Source organism: Leptopilina boulardi, unplaced genomic scaffold, assembly GCF_019393585.1.
Source record: "Leptopilina boulardi isolate dan_hultmark-lab unplaced genomic scaffold, ZJU_Lbou_2.1 LbouV2_51, whole genome shotgun sequence".
Taxonomy (NCBI): Eukaryota; Metazoa; Arthropoda; class Insecta; order Hymenoptera; family Figitidae; genus Leptopilina; species Leptopilina boulardi.
Window position 1 is genome coordinate 930,997 of NW_026137996.1, and position 17,605 is coordinate 948,601.

General features: G+C 25.8%; 5 protein-coding genes across 6 annotated transcripts; 2 read left to right on the top strand and 3 right to left on the bottom strand.

Moving 5' to 3' along the window:
• Nucleotides 1-104: 104 nt before the first annotated feature.
• On the bottom strand, nt 105-4,898 carry LOC127289815 (vacuolar protein sorting-associated protein 26B-like). Its single transcript, XM_051317998.1, has 6 exons — nt 4,456-4,898; nt 4,209-4,352; nt 3,704-4,098; nt 3,522-3,628; nt 3,196-3,407; nt 105-3,133 (listed from the first exon to the last, which is right to left on the bottom strand). The coding sequence occupies exons 1-6, from the start codon at nt 4,456-4,458 to the stop codon at nt 2,870-2,872; spliced, it is 1,125 nt and encodes a 374-aa protein (XP_051173955.1). The 5' UTR covers nt 4,459-4,898; the 3' UTR covers nt 105-2,869.
• A 320-nt stretch (nt 4,899-5,218) lies between these two features.
• Nucleotides 5,219-6,203, top strand: LOC127289817 (U1 small nuclear ribonucleoprotein C-like). The gene is made up of 2 exons (XM_051318001.1): nt 5,219-5,386; nt 5,615-6,203. The coding sequence occupies exon 2, from the start codon at nt 5,627-5,629 to the stop codon at nt 6,050-6,052; it is 426 nt and encodes a 141-aa protein (XP_051173958.1). The 5' UTR covers nt 5,219-5,386; nt 5,615-5,626; the 3' UTR covers nt 6,053-6,203.
• LOC127289816 (LIM and senescent cell antigen-like-containing domain protein 1) lies at nt 6,190-9,217 on the bottom strand. 2 transcript variants are annotated; one of them, XM_051317999.1, is made up of 8 exons: nt 8,842-9,217; nt 8,583-8,665; nt 8,022-8,135; nt 7,834-7,946; nt 7,550-7,742; nt 7,326-7,467; nt 6,977-7,235; nt 6,190-6,860 (listed from the first exon to the last, which is right to left on the bottom strand). In XM_051317999.1, the coding sequence occupies exons 2-8, from the start codon at nt 8,588-8,590 to the stop codon at nt 6,658-6,660; spliced, it is 1,032 nt and encodes a 343-aa protein (XP_051173956.1). In that variant the 5' UTR covers nt 8,591-8,665; nt 8,842-9,217; the 3' UTR covers nt 6,190-6,657. The 2 variants fall into 2 exon arrangements, with proteins under 2 accessions (XP_051173956.1, XP_051173957.1); XM_051318000.1 differs by lacking the exon at nt 8,583-8,665 and having other exon boundaries at nt 8,842-9,216.
• Nucleotides 9,218-9,676: 459 nt separating this feature from the next.
• LOC127289819 (anoctamin-5-like) lies at nt 9,677-14,373 on the bottom strand. The gene is made up of 12 exons (XM_051318004.1): nt 13,660-14,373; nt 13,394-13,576; nt 13,097-13,311; nt 12,886-13,024; nt 12,605-12,806; nt 12,174-12,517; nt 11,853-12,092; nt 11,563-11,780; nt 11,227-11,444; nt 10,890-11,131; nt 10,512-10,799; nt 9,677-10,445 (listed from the first exon to the last, which is right to left on the bottom strand). Exons 1-12 carry the CDS (start codon nt 13,762-13,764, stop codon nt 10,215-10,217), a joined length of 2,625 nt encoding a protein of 874 aa, XP_051173961.1. The 5' UTR covers nt 13,765-14,373; the 3' UTR covers nt 9,677-10,214.
• Nucleotides 14,374-14,596: 223 nt separating this feature from the next.
• On the top strand, nt 14,597-17,572 carry LOC127289820 (origin recognition complex subunit 2). Its single transcript, XM_051318005.1, has 9 exons — nt 14,597-14,833; nt 14,996-15,088; nt 15,170-15,346; nt 15,438-15,799; nt 15,905-16,119; nt 16,261-16,393; nt 16,476-16,716; nt 16,850-17,080; nt 17,155-17,572. The coding sequence occupies exons 1-9, from the start codon at nt 14,779-14,781 to the stop codon at nt 17,358-17,360; spliced, it is 1,713 nt and encodes a 570-aa protein (XP_051173962.1). The 5' UTR covers nt 14,597-14,778; the 3' UTR covers nt 17,361-17,572.
• Nucleotides 17,573-17,605: the final 33 nt, after the last annotated feature.

Below are 17,605 nucleotides of genomic sequence, written 5' to 3' on the forward strand. Positions count from 1 at the left end.
AAAATATTCTAATTATACTAATTCAACAGTATAAAATAATTCAAGAGGAAAAAAAAGCAATGATGTGGAAAAATGTAAAGGTCCATAATATAAGATTTTTTAAATTAAATTTGACACCGAACATTTCGGTATAATATAATTAGGAGATTGAAATATACAAGTCTTTGAGTATCGTATCATAATATATATCTATATGTATATACAGTATTTCACATGTAAAATACACTACGATTCACTCCTCCCTGACGCTCTTTCTTCACATAATAATTTTTTTTTTTTTATTTTTTTTTTGGTCAACAAATAACAAAGAATATATAGGAGATAAGATCTTTTTATCTTTGCAAAAAAAAAAAACCTAAACATTGTGAAATACCTCATATCGCACAATACATTACGCGACCAGTGACTTCGATAATTTTACAATCACATAGTTATATCGGACATTATAAAATTCAATAAATTTCATTTTCTTTTTTTTTTAACACTCATTCTTTCATCGAAGATCTCGAGTTTATTATAAAAAAAAAGAAAAACAAAGTTTTTTGTTAAAAAAATATATATTTAATAAATACTATTAGAATAAAACAAGATTGTAAAAAATACTATAAAAAATGTTTACAATAAACTTAATAATCTCAAATTTTGCACTTATTTAATATATTTAATATTAGATATTAAAACTTACCAAAAGTAATCATTGCAAATAAAATCAAAAATACTCCAGTTACTTAGTTCTGCACCTAAAAATTATGGAATTATTATAAAAATATATTTGAAATAATATTCATAAAATAATAATCTACAATAATTAATTGGAAAAAATAATCAAATAATTGAAAAATAAAAAAAATTTAAATAAATCTCTACAAAACATAATAAAACGCATATAGGAGATAATTTAATATTACTTATTAACAATTTTTTGCAGATCCCTAAAAATTACAAATTCCGAAAAATAATTCCATTTTAGGTGCAGAATTAAGTAATTTATACTTTTGAATATTTTTTTTATAAAGTTATATTATTTAATTTTTAAATATCTAATATTTAAACAGTTTTTTCTTTTTGAATAAAATGAAATCTTCAAATAAGTGCAAAAATTTGAAGATATTAATTAACGTCATAAACCTCATAATTTCATAAATTAATTTCGTTTAGCAAAAAAAGAAAATTTATAATAAAATACCTTTTTGCAATAAAACAGACAAAAATAATAATATAAAAAATCAATAATTGTTGATATAAAAAAAATCTATTTTTGTCAATTAAAAAAATAATTAATTTCTTATTTCGATTATATATATAAAAAAAAATTAAGAACATTATTTTTTGTTAATACAATAAAAAATATTTTACAAATATTGAGCAATTAATTTTAAATTGTCTCTCTCTCTATATATATTATAAACAGATATGTGAATTATGTTGATTATATCATTAAATGAAATTTATCCAGAAAGTGCGTCAGTGCTTCGATGAAAGAACGTTTCAATTTGTATATATCTGTATATGATTAATAGACTTTGTAATGCGGGTGTTTATGTGTATAATTGTCACTCACACACGCAATGAATTTGTTTAATATATACATTATGTAGTATGTGTAAATCGGTACGTAACAAGATGATTTTCTTTAAATCATCATATGTTCTATCGATTTGATCATAAATTGCAAAGAAATTGAACTTGTCTACATAAATTTAAAAAAAAAAACAACAACTTGTTACGTACACGAATTCACATTAATAGATTAATACACGTATATATATAGAGCTCATATCAGATCAGCTAAAAATAACTGATTTATCTGGACGTTGTATTATAAATATGTATCACTGTTAGAAATTTATTATATTTCATGGTTTTTCCATGTTTAAAAAATTTTTTTTAAATTATTACTTCCAACAGTGTTTTATTATTTGATTTATACATCTGTATCTTTAAACTGAAAAATAGGCATTTCTCGTCATTCGTAGGACATAGACTTTCTCTAAAAAATTGCAATATCGATGTGTAAAATGTTTCATTGAACGTTTTCTTTATTTATTTTTTTTTTATTATAAGCCGCATTATCAGTCGGTGTTTTATTATTTTTTTTATTGTTTCTTTTTTTTTAATTAAAAATGCCCTCTATTCATTATAGAAAAAAAAATAAAATTATATTAAATATAAATTAATGAAAATATACCTTTAATAGAATTAGGTAAACAACTAGGAAGTCATTTCTCCTGAGTCTTTTGTTCAAAATCCTTTATCTAGGGACTTCAATTCTATTGTAAAAAAAAAAAATTGTTTAAAAATTAAAAATAATTGTTTATAATTTGATTTTAAATTGATTAAAATTTAAGAATTTATAATTTTCAAGTTAAAATAATTATAATTATTGATGGCAGAATATTATGAGTGCAACCCTTGTAATGCATTTCCAAGACATTTACCTAATGCCCTTAATTAAACGTGTAAAGCTTTACACAAAGGTTATTTAGAGAGACGAGGTCACTTAGATCTATTACATTATATGACTGAAACGCCAATTGACTGTAAAAGAAATTAAAATTTAATAATAATTTTTGAAAATCCAGTCCTTTTTTTCGTCAATCAAGGTTTTTTTTCCCCCTCCAATATTTACTAAAGTTGTTCAGTCAAAATATGTACATCCTCTTTTTTTTCCCCCCGCGTATACGTAATAAACCGGAAAAATGCTGTGCATTAGAATATTTAAGAGGAAAATAAATTTTCGTATTTTCCTTCAATTTGATATTTTTTTTACGCGAAAAAAAAATTATTTTCAGTTCTTCATGTTTTTTTTTTTTTTTTTTTTTTGAATTACAGTCTAACATTATTATTTATATAATCTATAATTGCAAATTCAATTATTTTCCGGATTGATATCCTTCTCACCTTCTCCATCACCTTCTTCACGTGTCATACCTTCTATTGGGGCCTGTGGATCATCTAGTCCTGTACTGGCTTCAGGTGAAATTTGATCAGAACTGGGCGGTACTGATGGTGGTCCATTTTGTGGTGCTCCTTGTGGAAAACCCGTTTCCGCTGACACTAAATGCGATGGCAAATGAGGTGAGGCAGTTTGTGATTTTCTACTTCTTTCCCCTTTTCTCCATAACGTGATTTCCTGAGAAAAAAATAAAAAATTATTTAAAAATTTGTCAATTATTAACCAAAAAAAAAAATTACCTGTTGTTTAAAATAACGACGATCTTCCTCGTCCATCAGAACTAAGTTCAAATAATATCGGACGCTGAATTTTTTATTAATTTCACGCATTGTTGGAGCTAAATCGTAGCCTGCCAAAAATACTCTTATCGGAATAGATTCTCCCTTAACTGGTGCTCCATCCATTATCTCATATTTCGCTATTGTTTCATTTTCCGTAAACGTCGTGTTTCCTAAAAAAATATCGATTATAAAGAAATAAATTTACAAAAATATAAAGTATTTAAAAAAAAATTCATTTTAAAGAAAGTCGAAAATAATAAAAAAAAAAAAAATCCTAATCATACCAGATCCTGTGCTTTCCCTTTTTATAATTGCTATCTCCATGTGTTTGATTTTTATTCTCACCAAGAGGAAATAAATTTTTCCAACGATAACGTCTTTTAAATGATATCTACAAAAAAAAAGGGAAAAAATATAAAAAAAATACAGAAAAATAATTTATCAAAAGAAATTAGTAATTCCTTACTTGCTTTTGTTGTATTCAAACTCTATATGCAGACAGTCTTCAATTCCCACTTCCATTTTTATAGGATTATTCATATCCGGATATGAACTGAGTGTATGTACAACAAGTTCCAGTTCCTTGACAATATCACTTAATCTACGAACAATAGTGACTCGAAGAAAATATCTCAGTCGAACATTTGAGCCAGTATAACTTTCAAATGGTTTTTCAACATTCGCAAATTCAAATGTATAAACAGTATTGTGTGTTAATTCTCCAGGTCTCGCTAATTCTTTCACTAAACTCGTAAATTCATTATGATTACCACGATCATAAAACATTTCTATCTGTCCTACAAATTCAACTTTAACACCCTGATGCTCTAATTTTCCAGCTTTTCTTAAACTGACATTTATCTAAAAATCGATTTCACACATATGAGAATGAGAAGGATAAAATAAAATCAAAGTACAAACAAATATACAAGAAAAAAATTAATTATTATGCAAATAAAAATTTTTTTTACCTTTCCCGAGACTGTTTCACCATCGTAATACAACAAATGCCGTTCCTTTTTTCCATCCTCAGACTTAATGTCCGCAGTTTTTCTTGTATCACCACCGTCTAGAGTAATCTCTATGTCAGCTGACTGTCCAAATCCAAAGAAACTCTAATAGATGAAAAAAACAAAAATTTATTTAAAGCAATTTGCACCTTGAGATTTATAACATAAAGCAAAGGCTAAAGTTGAATTTTTTTTGTTGATTACTTACCATTTTACTCGGTTTCAAGGACAACACCTTTAATTTATTAAATCTATTAAGTTGCAAAGTAAAATCACAAAGAAAATTTTATATTATATATAAATCCAAGGCATCATTTTTTCGAGTATAAAAGGACACAAGTTTGGTTATTATTATTTTTTTTTTTTTGCTAATATAACAGCCACCCAAAAGTCACAAGTTGCCAATATCCAGCCAATATGGTAGCCTGAGTCTCGGCCCCCCCACTTTTGTAGCCGCTATTTTTTCTCAACAATTTCAAGCGCACAATTAAAATAGATTTATATCAATTTTTTTACACTTTTATTAATTTCTTCATTAAATTCTCACTTTTATCAATGAAACAATGAATTACACATTAAAATATTACGAAATTTGGATGAAAAGTTTTTATCTTTTTTTATGCTGCATTCGCAACCACTGCGAATGAAACGTTGACTAATGAGATATCATTTTTGATTGGTTGAAATATTATGTTTTTTTAAATTCCTGCCCCTGAAACTGCAAAAATTCACCAATGATAATGTTGTGGACAAATTTTGTTGCCAACATGACAATATGAATTAAAATAAATTTTTAAATTTTAATTTAAAAGAAAAAATATAAATTACTTTTTATTTAACTATTTACTTTTAGTTTCATTTTTCATTTTCCTGTATTATTTTGAAAAAAAGTAGATAAAAAAATCTAGTAAAACAAGAAATGAATAGTTCTAATTTGAAAATAAGCGGGAAGTTATTAAACGTAAAGTCAACGTCATAGCCCATTTGTTTTGACATTGAATCCTAACCTAAAAATATCTTAAAAGTCATCGGAAATCTTGTTATAAAAGTTATAATCGTAATATTATATTAATCAATTGGGTAAAAAGAAATATTATTTCAAATAAATCCTCAAAGATTTTTAATTAAAAACTGTTAGGGTAAGTAACTAATTACAATTTTTGTATAATGGTGATTGTTTTCTCTTCATTGTTGTTTATACGTTTGACATAGTTTTTATAATTTTAATATTATTTAAATTAGTCACGAAATGTTTATTTATTAATAAATATTTTCTATATATTAAAAAACAAAAAACTTTTATTTTCCTATCTTTATCAGTCAAAATATAACATTTTTAGAAAAATTTTCCTTTCCTTTTTTTCCAGTTAATTTTCAAGATGCCAAAATATTATTGTGACTATTGTGACACTTATTTAACTCACGATTCACCGAGTGTGAGAAAAACTCATTGCCAAGGTAGAAAGCACAAGGATAATGTAAAATATTTTTATCAAAAATGGATGGAAGATCAAGCACAACAGCTTATTGATGCAACTACTGCCGCATTTAAAGCAGGAAAAATTGCGACAAATCCATTTTCGGGCAATAATGGAGCAGCAATTCCACCGCCTGTTAATTATGGTCCAAGACCAGGTCCTGGTCCAGTACCACAAGGACCACCAATGATGCCACCGCCAATGATGATGGGACCACATGGACCAATGCCACCACCAATGATGGGAATGCCACCTCCAATGATGGGACATATGGGTCCCATGATGGGACCAATGGGTTCAATAAGACCACCTCCAATGAAAACATAAATTAATCTTCCATCTCGTCGGTGATTATTCATTTTATTTAAAAATTATTATTATTTTATAATTATACAAATACAATGAGTTTCAATTATATTTTGAAACAATTTTCTTTTTTTTTTCTGAATAATAAAACTTCTCACTTTTAGTTATTAAATTTGATTTTATTAGATCATTTCCTTAACGTACAAATTAATTACTTAATTTAATTTAAAAAAAAAACAAAAATTGCGGCAAGATATTAAAATAAATTGTTTTGTACTTTTTCGGTTGAAAAGTCGATACATTTTGTAAAATATAATTAAGACAATTTTCCAAGGCCACAATATTCCACGATCGTTAGATAATATATATATAGTCCTATATAAAAATATACTAAAAATTTCCGAGTATTAATATATATATGTAAAAATTGCTAAATTTCTACAGAATTAATCGATTAATTACCATTTTGGCAGTTTCGTTCTCTACACTCACGTGTTATAAAAATTGTTAAGTACTGCTAAATAATAAATAACAGTAAAAATAGATTAATTAATGACAATGGAAACATTAACATTAGTTTAGATTTTTTTTACCCCTTCTTTAAAAAAAAAGTTAAAGTTAAACTTTTATACGGGTTTCGGGGAATATCCTTTTAATTCATGCATACGACGCATTCGTTTCTTTAATTCAGTGGGAAATTTATCGTAACATTTTTTGCACGCTGGTTTTAAGTCAAATTCAAAAAATTTTGTCTTTTGATTCATTTTTTGATCGCAAAATGCACAGGCAAAATGATGAACGCACCATGCTTTATTTAGGGCAGTGAAGACTGAAATAAAAAAAATTATTTATTTAATGAATATAATATTAAAAATTGTAATTTTAGTAAAGAAATTGTTTAATTTAAAAAAAAAAAAATTAATAATAAAAATAAAAAGCATTTACCATCGCCGGCAATGACTTGATTGCAAACAAAGCAGAGATTTCCGAACAATTGATGATAATGAGTTTCGCAATAAGCGAGACCCTTTTTCTCATAGTGACGATGACCCAGAAAGGGTTTCTCACACTTTGCACATACAAAATGCTCAACGTGCCAATGTTTCCCGAGGGCTGTTACCACTCTCTCTTCTATTGGTCGACGACAAGCTCCACAAATTGGAACACCCATTTTGTCATGACATCTTAAGCAATAGAGCTCGTTCTATAAATATTGAATAAATTCAATTTTTTTATTCTTTTTTTTATGTTAACTATACTAGAAAATTTTTTTTTTCTAATTAAATAAATTTACCATTTCATTTACTGCATAACCTGGTCTTGATCTAACTTCCCGAGCGTCTGAATTTAATTCAACTCTACAGGAAGCGCAATTAAAATGATAAGGATGATACATCTCGCCTCGAAATCGTAGAGGTTTGTCGTCAATAACTCCACTGTAGAAAAAAAGAAAAATTTTCTTTTTAAATGAAAAAAAAAATATTGATATTTAGAAAATAAATGAAATATTATTCTCACTGGCATTGATGACAAATGTGTTTTCCCAAAACACCTGATTTTACTTTTGCATTACAAGAATGACACAAAGCTCTTCCTTGGCATTTAATGAATCCAGCATCAGCCAATTCTCCATTACATTCTTCACATCGAAAACAACCTGGATGCCAATTGGCATTCATAGCTTTTATAACTCTTCCAATGACAAATTCACCTAATGAATTATTATTATTATTATTATTAATTAAAATATTAATTAAATTATTGTAATTCTACATTGTATTCTACGATATTTAGTATCTTACCACATTTGCCGCAACAAGGAGCAAAGAGTACGTGAAAATCATGTTCACAATATTTACGTCCCTCAAATTCATAAAATATACCTTCTGGAAATGGACGAAAGCACTGTGCACATCTGTATAAAAAAAAAAATAATTAATTTTATTAAATTATAATTATTTAATAGCAACTTGAATAAAAGAAATCTTACACAAAACATTGAGGATGCCAAAGTTCTCCATTTGAATTGACAATTTTTTCATGAGGCTCAAAACCCTCTCGACAACGAGAACAAAACATATGATCCATTGACATACCAGTAATTCTGAAAAAAAAAATTAATATTGTCTAAGACTTAAAAGTAATTTTCAAGTTTTTAATAACAAAATTAAATCAAATAAAAGTCTGTTTTATTGTTATTTTCAGTAAATATTAGAAGTCAACGAAAACAGCTTCTATTTGAACGATTTTTTTATTTAAATTATTAATTAATTATTTACATAATGAAAATGTGTTATTAAATTAGCATTTAGTCAAGCCCTATATTTGTCTAAATCATTCTTAAAAATGAACATAAAAAGCTTAGAAATAATAATAAATATGCTAAAAATAGGAGTTAAATGAAAATAACTAAGGACAACATTAATGAACAAAAATACTGGAGCAGCTGTAAAAAAAAAAACAATGCGAATTTTTTTTGCACATAAATAGTAAATAATAATTTTAATATAGTGCGATGAAGTCAGGGCCAAAAATAGGGAGCTAAGCTTACCCAGGCATAGTCTGATGTAAGAAATTTCCCTAATTTGGAGTGGGAATAGTATAAATCGGTCACAGCTCGTTCTCTAGAAACTCCTGTCGAAATAAATAATGAAGAAATACGAATAACATATATATTTTTTTTTTAAATGACAATTTTACACTGACACTATTTTATATCGCAATTACTCCTTTTCAAAAATTAATTAACTGAAATTATAAAATTCACACATTTTTTAATTTGACAGGTTAGAAATGAAAGTAAAATTTACCTTATAATTGCACTTTTTTCTGTGTTAATCAAACAGTTTGACACTTGACAGTAAAAAAAAATAAAGCTCCACGCCCACAACAAATTTAATAATGAGAAATTATAATTTCATATAAAACAATTTCTTAATGCTACAGGAGCAGCAGCAGCAGCTGCTTTTGTGACCAATGGGATTTCAGAAAAACATCTCTTTCCTTTTCAAGTCATCAAACAACAATACTGTACACACACGTACACTGTCAAAAAAAGGAGATTTTACTGAACTTCACATGAATATATTTGAAAGTGTAACAATACTTTTAATAATACGTGTTTCTATTCAAGTGTTTTATAAACAAATAACAAGTTTTGATAGAGTACTTTTTATAGAAATAAATATAGAAAAAACAGTAAAAAGAATAGTTGAATGACCTAATAATTTTGACCAATGAAAAGCCAGTTTAGTGGTGCGAACGCTTTCGATTGGCGCACGAGAATAATAATGGAAAAAATAAAATTTGGCGCGATATTTTGAATATTGACATTTTAATATTGAAAAAACTAAAAAAATTTTTATTATTTAAATAACATTAATCTAAACAGAATTATTAAATCAAAGACAAAAAAAATGATTACTACATTATATTATTATTAATTACCAATAATTGTTTAATTATAAATTATGTAGATATTAACTTTTATAAAATTAATTATTAATTTTTTCTTAAAATTTTATTTCTATTTTTTAGTAGAAATATAATAAAAATGCAAAAATAATAATAAAAGATTATAATGACAATTTTCAAAATGAATGACAAAAAACAATACATTTTTTTTTTATAATAATATATGTATATTTATCATAAAATATTAAAAGCCGAACATTGAAACGTTAAATATCTTAAAATTTTAACGCTTTTAGATAACATTTTGCAATAATAAAATATCATTTTTAAATTTATTTACAAAATAGTGTAGAAATAATTAATAAAATACATTTTTGTTTAGAAGACGTTACATCAAGCACACAAATAAGAAAAAAAGTTTTTAAGAATTTTAATTAATCACAGCGATATGTAGCAAAAATTGTTCGTTAACATTTTTAAAAATATTAATAATATAATTTTTTTAGTTAAATTTCACACATTAAAATTTATATAATGAAAACACTTACGTTTATAAATATTTTTTTTCTCCATTCATAATTTGTCTTAATAGCCATATTGTTAATTATTCACAATATAATCATGTTATAAAGCGAAAGTCCCTCAAGAACACACTGGTTTTTGTGTATAAATTCTTTATATATTTATATGTATAATTAGTCAGATCTTTTTTTTTCTATTAAAAAGGCACAAAATATATATTTTGTGTGTAGAAAATATTTTAAAAATCTTATAATTGACTGCTAGTCGAAGTATTTGATGATTGTCTTTTACGATTATGATTTCCAGTATTACTGTTAATACTTGAAGTATATTTAAATCTTTCTCGCGATCTTTCCGCTTCTCTTTTTATTATTAATGCTTCAGTCAAAAATGCTTCACGCTTTATTCTTTCACGTAATTTTCTCGGTTTTTCTGAAAGGCACCATTGAACGGTCATAGTTAATAATCCCACGACGTTCTGTAAGACATTTAAATTAATTAAAAAAAAATAATTATAAGCAAAAAAAAAAAAAAACACCCTTACCTGGAAGACGACAATAAAAGCTAGTCTAACTGCTAAAATGTGCCAATAAATAGTAGGTCGTTTATAGGGCAATTCTGGATGATCTGGAGGATTTCTATATTCTGGATAACGACAGGAAGTGACATTTGTAAAAATCGATGTTGTTGGGGCAGTTCCATTTTTAAAATCAACGGTATTAAAATAGGCGAGGCTGTGATTTAAAAATCCAATATCAGTATTATTTCCACTCACAACGGCCATATAGACAAGACGTGGAATCATATTTGATGAGAAAGCAATGATAAATGCCTGTAAAAGTAGAAAAAAAATTTCTTTGTAATCATCATTAATATAATATTTAATTTACAAAACATTATTAATTATATTATAAAAACTAACATTTGTAATAACGGAAATTCGTGCCAATCCATGAAGAATTCGAGCCCATATTCCAATGTCAGTGACACGTCGAGGTACTGGTCTGCGATAATGTCGAAGAAATTTCGTGGCATCGAGTCGCATTTCAAGAACGTTATTTGCTAAAGCAAAAAATGGCGCAAGAGGAAATGCCACCACAAATAAAGTGACAAATCCAAATTGTATGACAATTTCCAAATATTCATCGTACAATCCCCGAGGACCTGAACAGGAAATTCGAAAAAAAAATTAATAATTCAATTAATTTTCAAATGAAATTTTTTATTTTAAACTTTATTTTAATTATTAAAATACGTACTCCAGTCAAGAAGTTTTAAATCACGAATCCACTGTCGACGTGGAGCAATTGGATCTTTTTGCTTAAGTCCAGTGTGAATTCGAAATAATGCCCACCATTTGAATAGAACGGGAAAAATCATTTCCATTGCACTGCTCAATGCTTGTTTTCCAACCATAATAATAGTAAGTTGAATACAAAGTTCCAAAAGGCATCCTCCAGGTGAACATTCTTCCTGTCTATTTTAAAAATAGAATTTTAATTTCAAACAATTTTTCTAATTTATTTAATTTCAAAAAATCATTAATTATTTAAGATTTTTTATTCTAATGAAAAAAAAGAAAGAAAAAAACTTACCTAAATCCAAGAATGCGATTGTACTTTTTTGGATATCCGACAAATTTTCCCTTGAGGAAAACTATATAAAAAATTGACGCATAATAATTAACGAATTGAAATAAATAAACTTTAAGAGTAAGACTATCGTCAAATTCTGCCTGAGTTCGTAGTAATTCCATTTCTGTTAAATAAACAGCTAGCCAATCGTAGAAATAGTTCAATATTAAAATACAAACCTATAATTAGAAAATTAGGGAAAAATTCACAAACAAAAGTATTATTAAAATTTTTTTTTTTAAAATATTTACCAAATTTATAGCAGCGGCAATTGCTGGTAAAGCAAATAATTTATAACTTGTCGAATCAAATTCTCTTCCAAATAGAGAAGTGGAAGTTATCATAGACATACGATATAAAACAACAGCGAAAACTGCGGCAATAGCCACAGTTGTCAATAAAAGTACAACGGAAAAACTAATAAAAGTTGCAGGTACTCGTACTTTCCAAAAACTCACATGAGGTTCAACTTCTCCCGTTATAATATTTACCTTAAGAAAAAAAAAAAAATCAGAAAATGGTATAGGAATTTAAAAAAAATTAAAGTATTTACTGAAGGAAAAATAACTTACTTTTTCCTTAACTTTAAAAAATTTTGAATTTGAAAGAGCTTTAAGATATTGAGGCCGCGGATGTTCAGCTGCACGATCCCAATCGACTAAACCCCATCGATAACTCAATTCTGCGGAACGTCGATTCCAAAGTTCAAGATATAAAACAGACCAAAAACACATAAATATTGCAAATGCCAATGTTGCCGAATTATCAAAAAGCGATGTAATTTTTGATAATAAACAAGTATCACTTAAACGCCAATAATCACAGGTTTTATCACATTGAGGGCACATTATTACATCTTCCGCCGTGCGATTGCATGCTTCTTTGGCTAATTGATTTGAGTTTAAAGTAATTAAACCTAAAAAATTAAAACCAACAAAAAAAAATATAAAATTATATAACGTTTATGAATTTTTAATTAATTATTTAATATTAATTTTTTTACCATAGAAAAAACAAAGAAGGCCAGCTATACTCGCTGGAATCAACATATAAGTATAAAATCCAAGCCATGCAAAATACATGGCAAAATTAGTTCCAAAATATTCTTGAATTGTATCCAATGGCTGTACGTTGATCCATTTTTTAACTGCCGACCATTCTTTGTATAATAACGCTCTAACTGTTCCCTTCTGTTTATAATTGCCCTAAAAAAATTAACAACTTATTTTTTTGTTTTTAAACAATTTTTCTCTATATTTTTTAATTTTAATAATATTTACTAACATCGTGCAAAGGATAAGCAGCAGAATAGACATTATCTGACAAAAGTCTTTGTATCCCTTCCATTTGACGTTCCAAAACAAAGGCAACAATCATTATTCGAATATGCATAGGAAAGAAATTTTCATCTTCTATATTGAATCTAAAAATTAAATTTTTTTTTTAAATTAAAATAAAAATAAAATTTTAATTTAATTAAAAAAAAAATTATTACAAATAATCTTTGTCTCTTGAAAATTCGGCTGCGAGTTGATATTCCTTTGGTGGAAATTTCTTTGGATCAAGTTTAGCGAAACTAAACACCTTATAGAACCATGATTTGGCATCGTCGAAAAAATCATTTGTATCCGTTTCCGATAAATCATCACTTACTGAATGTTTTATTGGCATTCTTAATTTCATGATTTCACAGTATCTACACAGTACTTCCTAGTTTTTCAAACAATTTTTAAATTAAAAAATTATTTTAATATTATTTTGTTAATTAAAAAAAAAAAAAAATATGTAAAACCTTTGATGCATTTATTTTAACAAAACCAAGATGTCGATTCTGCTCATATTCTAGTTCTAAACCTTGTTCTAATAAACTATTTTCAAATTCTTCTCTCCTTCGAGCATGATTATGATTATTATTATCGATAAAAGCCAAAACAAAGTCAACTTTCTCTTCTTTTTCTTCGTTTGGAACATTTGTCTAATAAAAAAAGAAAGGCATATTTATTTCTAATATAACTAAAATATATTTATTAATTATACTAATTAAAATTTGAAACATACCGGAGAAAATGGCATTTGAATTTGCTCGAGAGAAATCATTTTCGAAGTCAATCCTAATGTGCTTTCATTTTCTTGCATTTTACCATTATTGCTAGTATTATTCATTTTGTTTTATTTATATTTAAAAAACGCTGTTTAAAAAAATCCTTATCTTTTTTTTCCCACTTATAATAAGAATATAATAAATCGTTTTTCTTTTTTAAATTAAAAATTGCGATTGCTTTTTGTAAAATAAAAAATATACTGACACATTTTATCAATCAATAAAAAAAAAATAGCCAATTTAGATATGTATTTATGATGAATCATTCCACAAAAATGGAAAATTACTTCATAAACAAGTTTTGTTATAATGTGACAATTTAGGCAAATTACTTTTATATATCTGCCCAAAATGTAAGCATTTTTATTTAAAAATTAGCTTTCAATATGCAACTGTCAAAAATATATTCAATAAAAATAAACACTGTAGTTAAACCAGATGTTTTTAATTTTTTTCTTTTCATATAAACACACCATATTTAATTTTATCTTGCTGTTTTTCACAAATATATTAAAAAACTAGAAAAATAATCTTGTGCTCGTGAATATCACAGATATTTTATAACATTTATTAAATAATTAAATTTGTAATCAATATTTATTATTTTTAATAATTTAGAAATTTAATTTAATGAGGATCAAAGAGTTTTGTGACCATGACCTAACCTAAAAGTTGTAAAACTGTCAAAACTAGTCACGTGACTTGAAAAAGTAGTGACATCTATATCAGTTACTTAAGGGTACATTTACAACTTTGTTGAGGACAAAATAAACAAAATGCACAAATTTAATAGGTTCTTCAAGTAGAACTTGATTTCAACAACCAATCATTTTGTTCGTATATTTTTTTTCGGACAGCGAGATGTTAAAATAAATTCTTAAACATTTTCGCGGCAAAATACATAACCTATAAACAACCGCATGTTATTGTTGAGCTGTGTTCAAAAAGTTTATTGCGTTTATTGTAAACATTCTTAATTACTTTTTTATTTAAAAAAAATACAACAGTAGTTTAGTTAACAATTATTAGTTTTTAATATTTGTTTATAACTGCTTTTGCGTTATATTTAAATCACTATGAACAATAAAACAGAAAAACGTCTGACACGATCCGCAAAAAAATCAGGAACATGTAAATATAAATTTAGTTATTGAAATTATTTATTAATAATTATATATTGTTTATCTATTTTAGTAGTGCGTTATTATAAATATTTAATTGTTTTTTTGTTTTAAGTAAAATTTAATGTAATCCGATTTTTGGTAATTCTTTTTTTTTTATTATTATTTTCAGCGAATTCAAACTTGAGACGACGAATGATTAATGAAACAGATGTTTTTGATCGAGAAAATATACAAATTGAAGTAGAAAACCATGTATCGAGAAGTACGTGCATTTTTTTTATCATATTTTAATAAATGATATTTCTATTTTTGTATATTATATTTTTGTGTTTTTTTCTTATAGCATTGTTTGATGAAAACGTTGATGTAAGTGGCAAAAATATTTATAAACAAGAAGAAGGATTTAAACGAGGAAAGATGATAGATAAAGCAAAATCATGTGTAACGGAGAAAATTAAAATTCCAATTGTATATGTCGAGAAGATTAATACTTCAAAAGCAAATACATCGAGAAAAAATGGTTTGTTAACATTTTTTTTTTTTTGCTTATGTTTTTAAATAATATAAAATTGCATACAAATAAAAAAAATAATAATTGTAATTTAATATAGATATAGATATAGAGCATTTTATAAAAGAATTATTAAGTGATACAGAAGATATAGAAGAAAGTGTGTCTGAAGACAGTGAATATGAATTGGATGATTCAGACGATACTGAAGAATATGAAAGTGATGATGATGTAGAAGAAGAGGAAGATGATGATGAAAATCAAGGAAAAAGGATAAATAATAAAAAAAGTTACTCGAATGGTGATAATAATGATGATAATGATAAAACCGTAGAAATGGATCAAGATGAATCTGAAAATGAAGCAGTAGGAGGTGCACCAATTAAACAAAAAATTAAAAAACTTCCTGTTTCTTCGTCTAGTAAAAAAATATCTGCAAATAAGAATGATTATAAAGAAATGGTAAATTTTTTTTTTTATTAATTTTTAGGATAAACATGTCAATTATTGATAATTATACGAAAATTAATTATTTCATTATATTAAAATAATTTAATTATATTACAGCATTACAATACAGAAGAATATTTTGAATCTCAATCTGAAAAGATTTTAACGTCCAATCATACGCTTGGAAGATTAAAAACTGCTAAATTGGACAAAGAAACAATAGATAAATTATTGGAGAAAAATTTACATATCTCCGATTATCATTCCGAAGGAATTGCTCGTCTACACGAAAGAAATATTACAATGTTTAGTTTTTGGCATTTTATGTTAAAGTAAGTTATAATCTAATTAAAATTGAATATTAAAATATTCCTTCTTTTTTTTGTAATATGTTTTAATATAATTTTTATTTATATTCAAAAATTTGGAAACAATTTTTTAATTTAAATACATTTGTAAATTTATTATTACAGAGAAGGTTTTAGTATTTTGTTACACGGCCTTGGTTCGAAACGAAGTTTAATTCATGAATTTCAACAGCAACGAATCAAGGGTTGTCCAGCTTTGATTATAAATGGATTTTTTCCAAGTTTAACATTAAAAGAGGTGAATTTTTCAATAAATTATAAATATTTCATTTATTTAGGTAATTTTGTTTTTAAAATTAAATAAATTTTTTTTTAAATAGATACTCGATGGAATAATTAAGGATTTAATGGATTTAGAAGTGCCGAGTAATGTGAATGATTGTATGGAATTAATTGAGGCAACATTGAAAAAACATCCCAATGATAGAATTTATTTATTGATCCATAATATTGATGGACCTGCGTTACGTTTGAAAAAAATTCAGGATAAACTTTCGTATCTTGCAAGTTTTCCTAATTTACATCTCGTTGCTTCAGTTGATCATATTCATGCTTCTCTCCGTAAGTAAATTTTGTCCACCGTTATTATTTATCAATCTATTATTATAATAATTATTATTAGCCAATTTATTAGTTAATTTAATATTAATTCTGTTCTTTTGAAATTAAAATAATTTCTTTAATTTCCAATTAGTATGGGATAATGCGAAACGTGCAAGGTACAATTTTTATTGGTGTAATGCAACGACATTTATGCCATATAAAGATGAAACTTCATATGAAAATTCGTTAATGATTCGTCAAAGTGGAGCTTTGGCATTATCATCGCTTCACAATGTCTTTTTATCCTTACCGGATAAATCGCGTTCTGTTTATATTATTTTAGTCAATTATCAAATAGAAAATGCACATGCACATTATCAAGGTAAAATTTTTATTTAACGTGAAATTAATTAAAAATTTTTTGTATTATATTACTTTCTTCTTTTTTTTTTTTAGGAATGGCATTTAAAGATTTGTATCAGAAAGCACGAGAAGGATTTTTCGTTACGAATGAAATTACTTTACGAACACAGCTAACGGAATTTCTCGATCATAAATTAATTAAAGAAAAACGTGGAGTTGATGGAATACAATATTTAACTATTCCTTTGGACAAAGCTTTATTACAACAATTTTTAGAGCAACAGGAAGATGACAAATGATAATTTTAACATTTTTTTTTTTTATTTTTGGAGCAAAATCGGAAAAAATCCATTAATTAATACTATCTTAAGTTTTAATTTAAAAAAAAAACTCTTGTTTATCGATATATGCCATACAGTATTATTATTTTTCGATACAAGTTGTTTAATAATAGTTCAGGAACTTTTAGAATATTTTTTACATTTTGATAAAAATAAAATTTTTTAATTTTTAATATATAAAAAATAAATTTTAAAACCTTTTT

Excerpts from the sequence above, each read along its gene's own strand:
- LOC127289815 (XM_051317998.1), bottom strand. Across the intron at positions 3,629-3,703 it reads TTTGAATACAACAAAAGCAA|ATATCATTTAAAAGACGTTA; the intron begins GTAAGGAATTAC and ends TTTTTTTTGTAG. Across the intron at positions 3,408-3,521 it reads AAGGGAAAGCACAGGATCTG|GAAACACGACGTTTACGGAA; the intron begins GTATGATTAGGA and ends ATATTTTTTTAG.
- LOC127289817 (XM_051318001.1), top strand. The coding sequence starts at position 5,627 with ATGCCAAAATATTATTGTGACTATTGTGACACTTATTTAACTCACGAT.
- LOC127289816 (XM_051317999.1), bottom strand. Across the intron at positions 7,947-8,021 it reads TGGCATCCTCAATGTTTTGT|ATGTGCACAGTGCTTTCGTC; the intron begins GTAAGATTTCTT and ends TTTTTTATACAG. Across the intron at positions 6,861-6,976 it reads TCAAGTCATTGCCGGCGATG|TCTTCACTGCCCTAAATAAA; the intron begins GTAAATGCTTTT and ends TTTTTATTTCAG.
- LOC127289819 (XM_051318004.1), bottom strand. The coding sequence starts at position 13,764 with ATGAATAATACTAGCAATAATGGTAAAATGCAAGAAAATGAAAGCACA. Across the intron at positions 13,025-13,096 it reads TCAAGAGACAAAGATTATTT|ATTCAATATAGAAGATGAAA; the intron begins GTAATAATTTTT and ends TTTAATTTTTAG. Across the intron at positions 10,446-10,511 it reads CTTTTATTGTCGTCTTCCAG|AACGTCGTGGGATTATTAAC; the intron begins GTAAGGGTGTTT and ends AATGTCTTACAG.
- LOC127289820 (XM_051318005.1), top strand. The coding sequence starts at position 14,779 with ATGAACAATAAAACAGAAAAACGTCTGACACGATCCGCAAAAAAATCA. Across the intron at positions 15,347-15,437 it reads AAATACATCGAGAAAAAATG|ATATAGATATAGAGCATTTT; the intron begins GTTTGTTAACAT and ends AATTTAATATAG. Across the intron at positions 15,800-15,904 it reads AGAATGATTATAAAGAAATG|CATTACAATACAGAAGAATA; the intron begins GTAAATTTTTTT and ends ATTATATTACAG.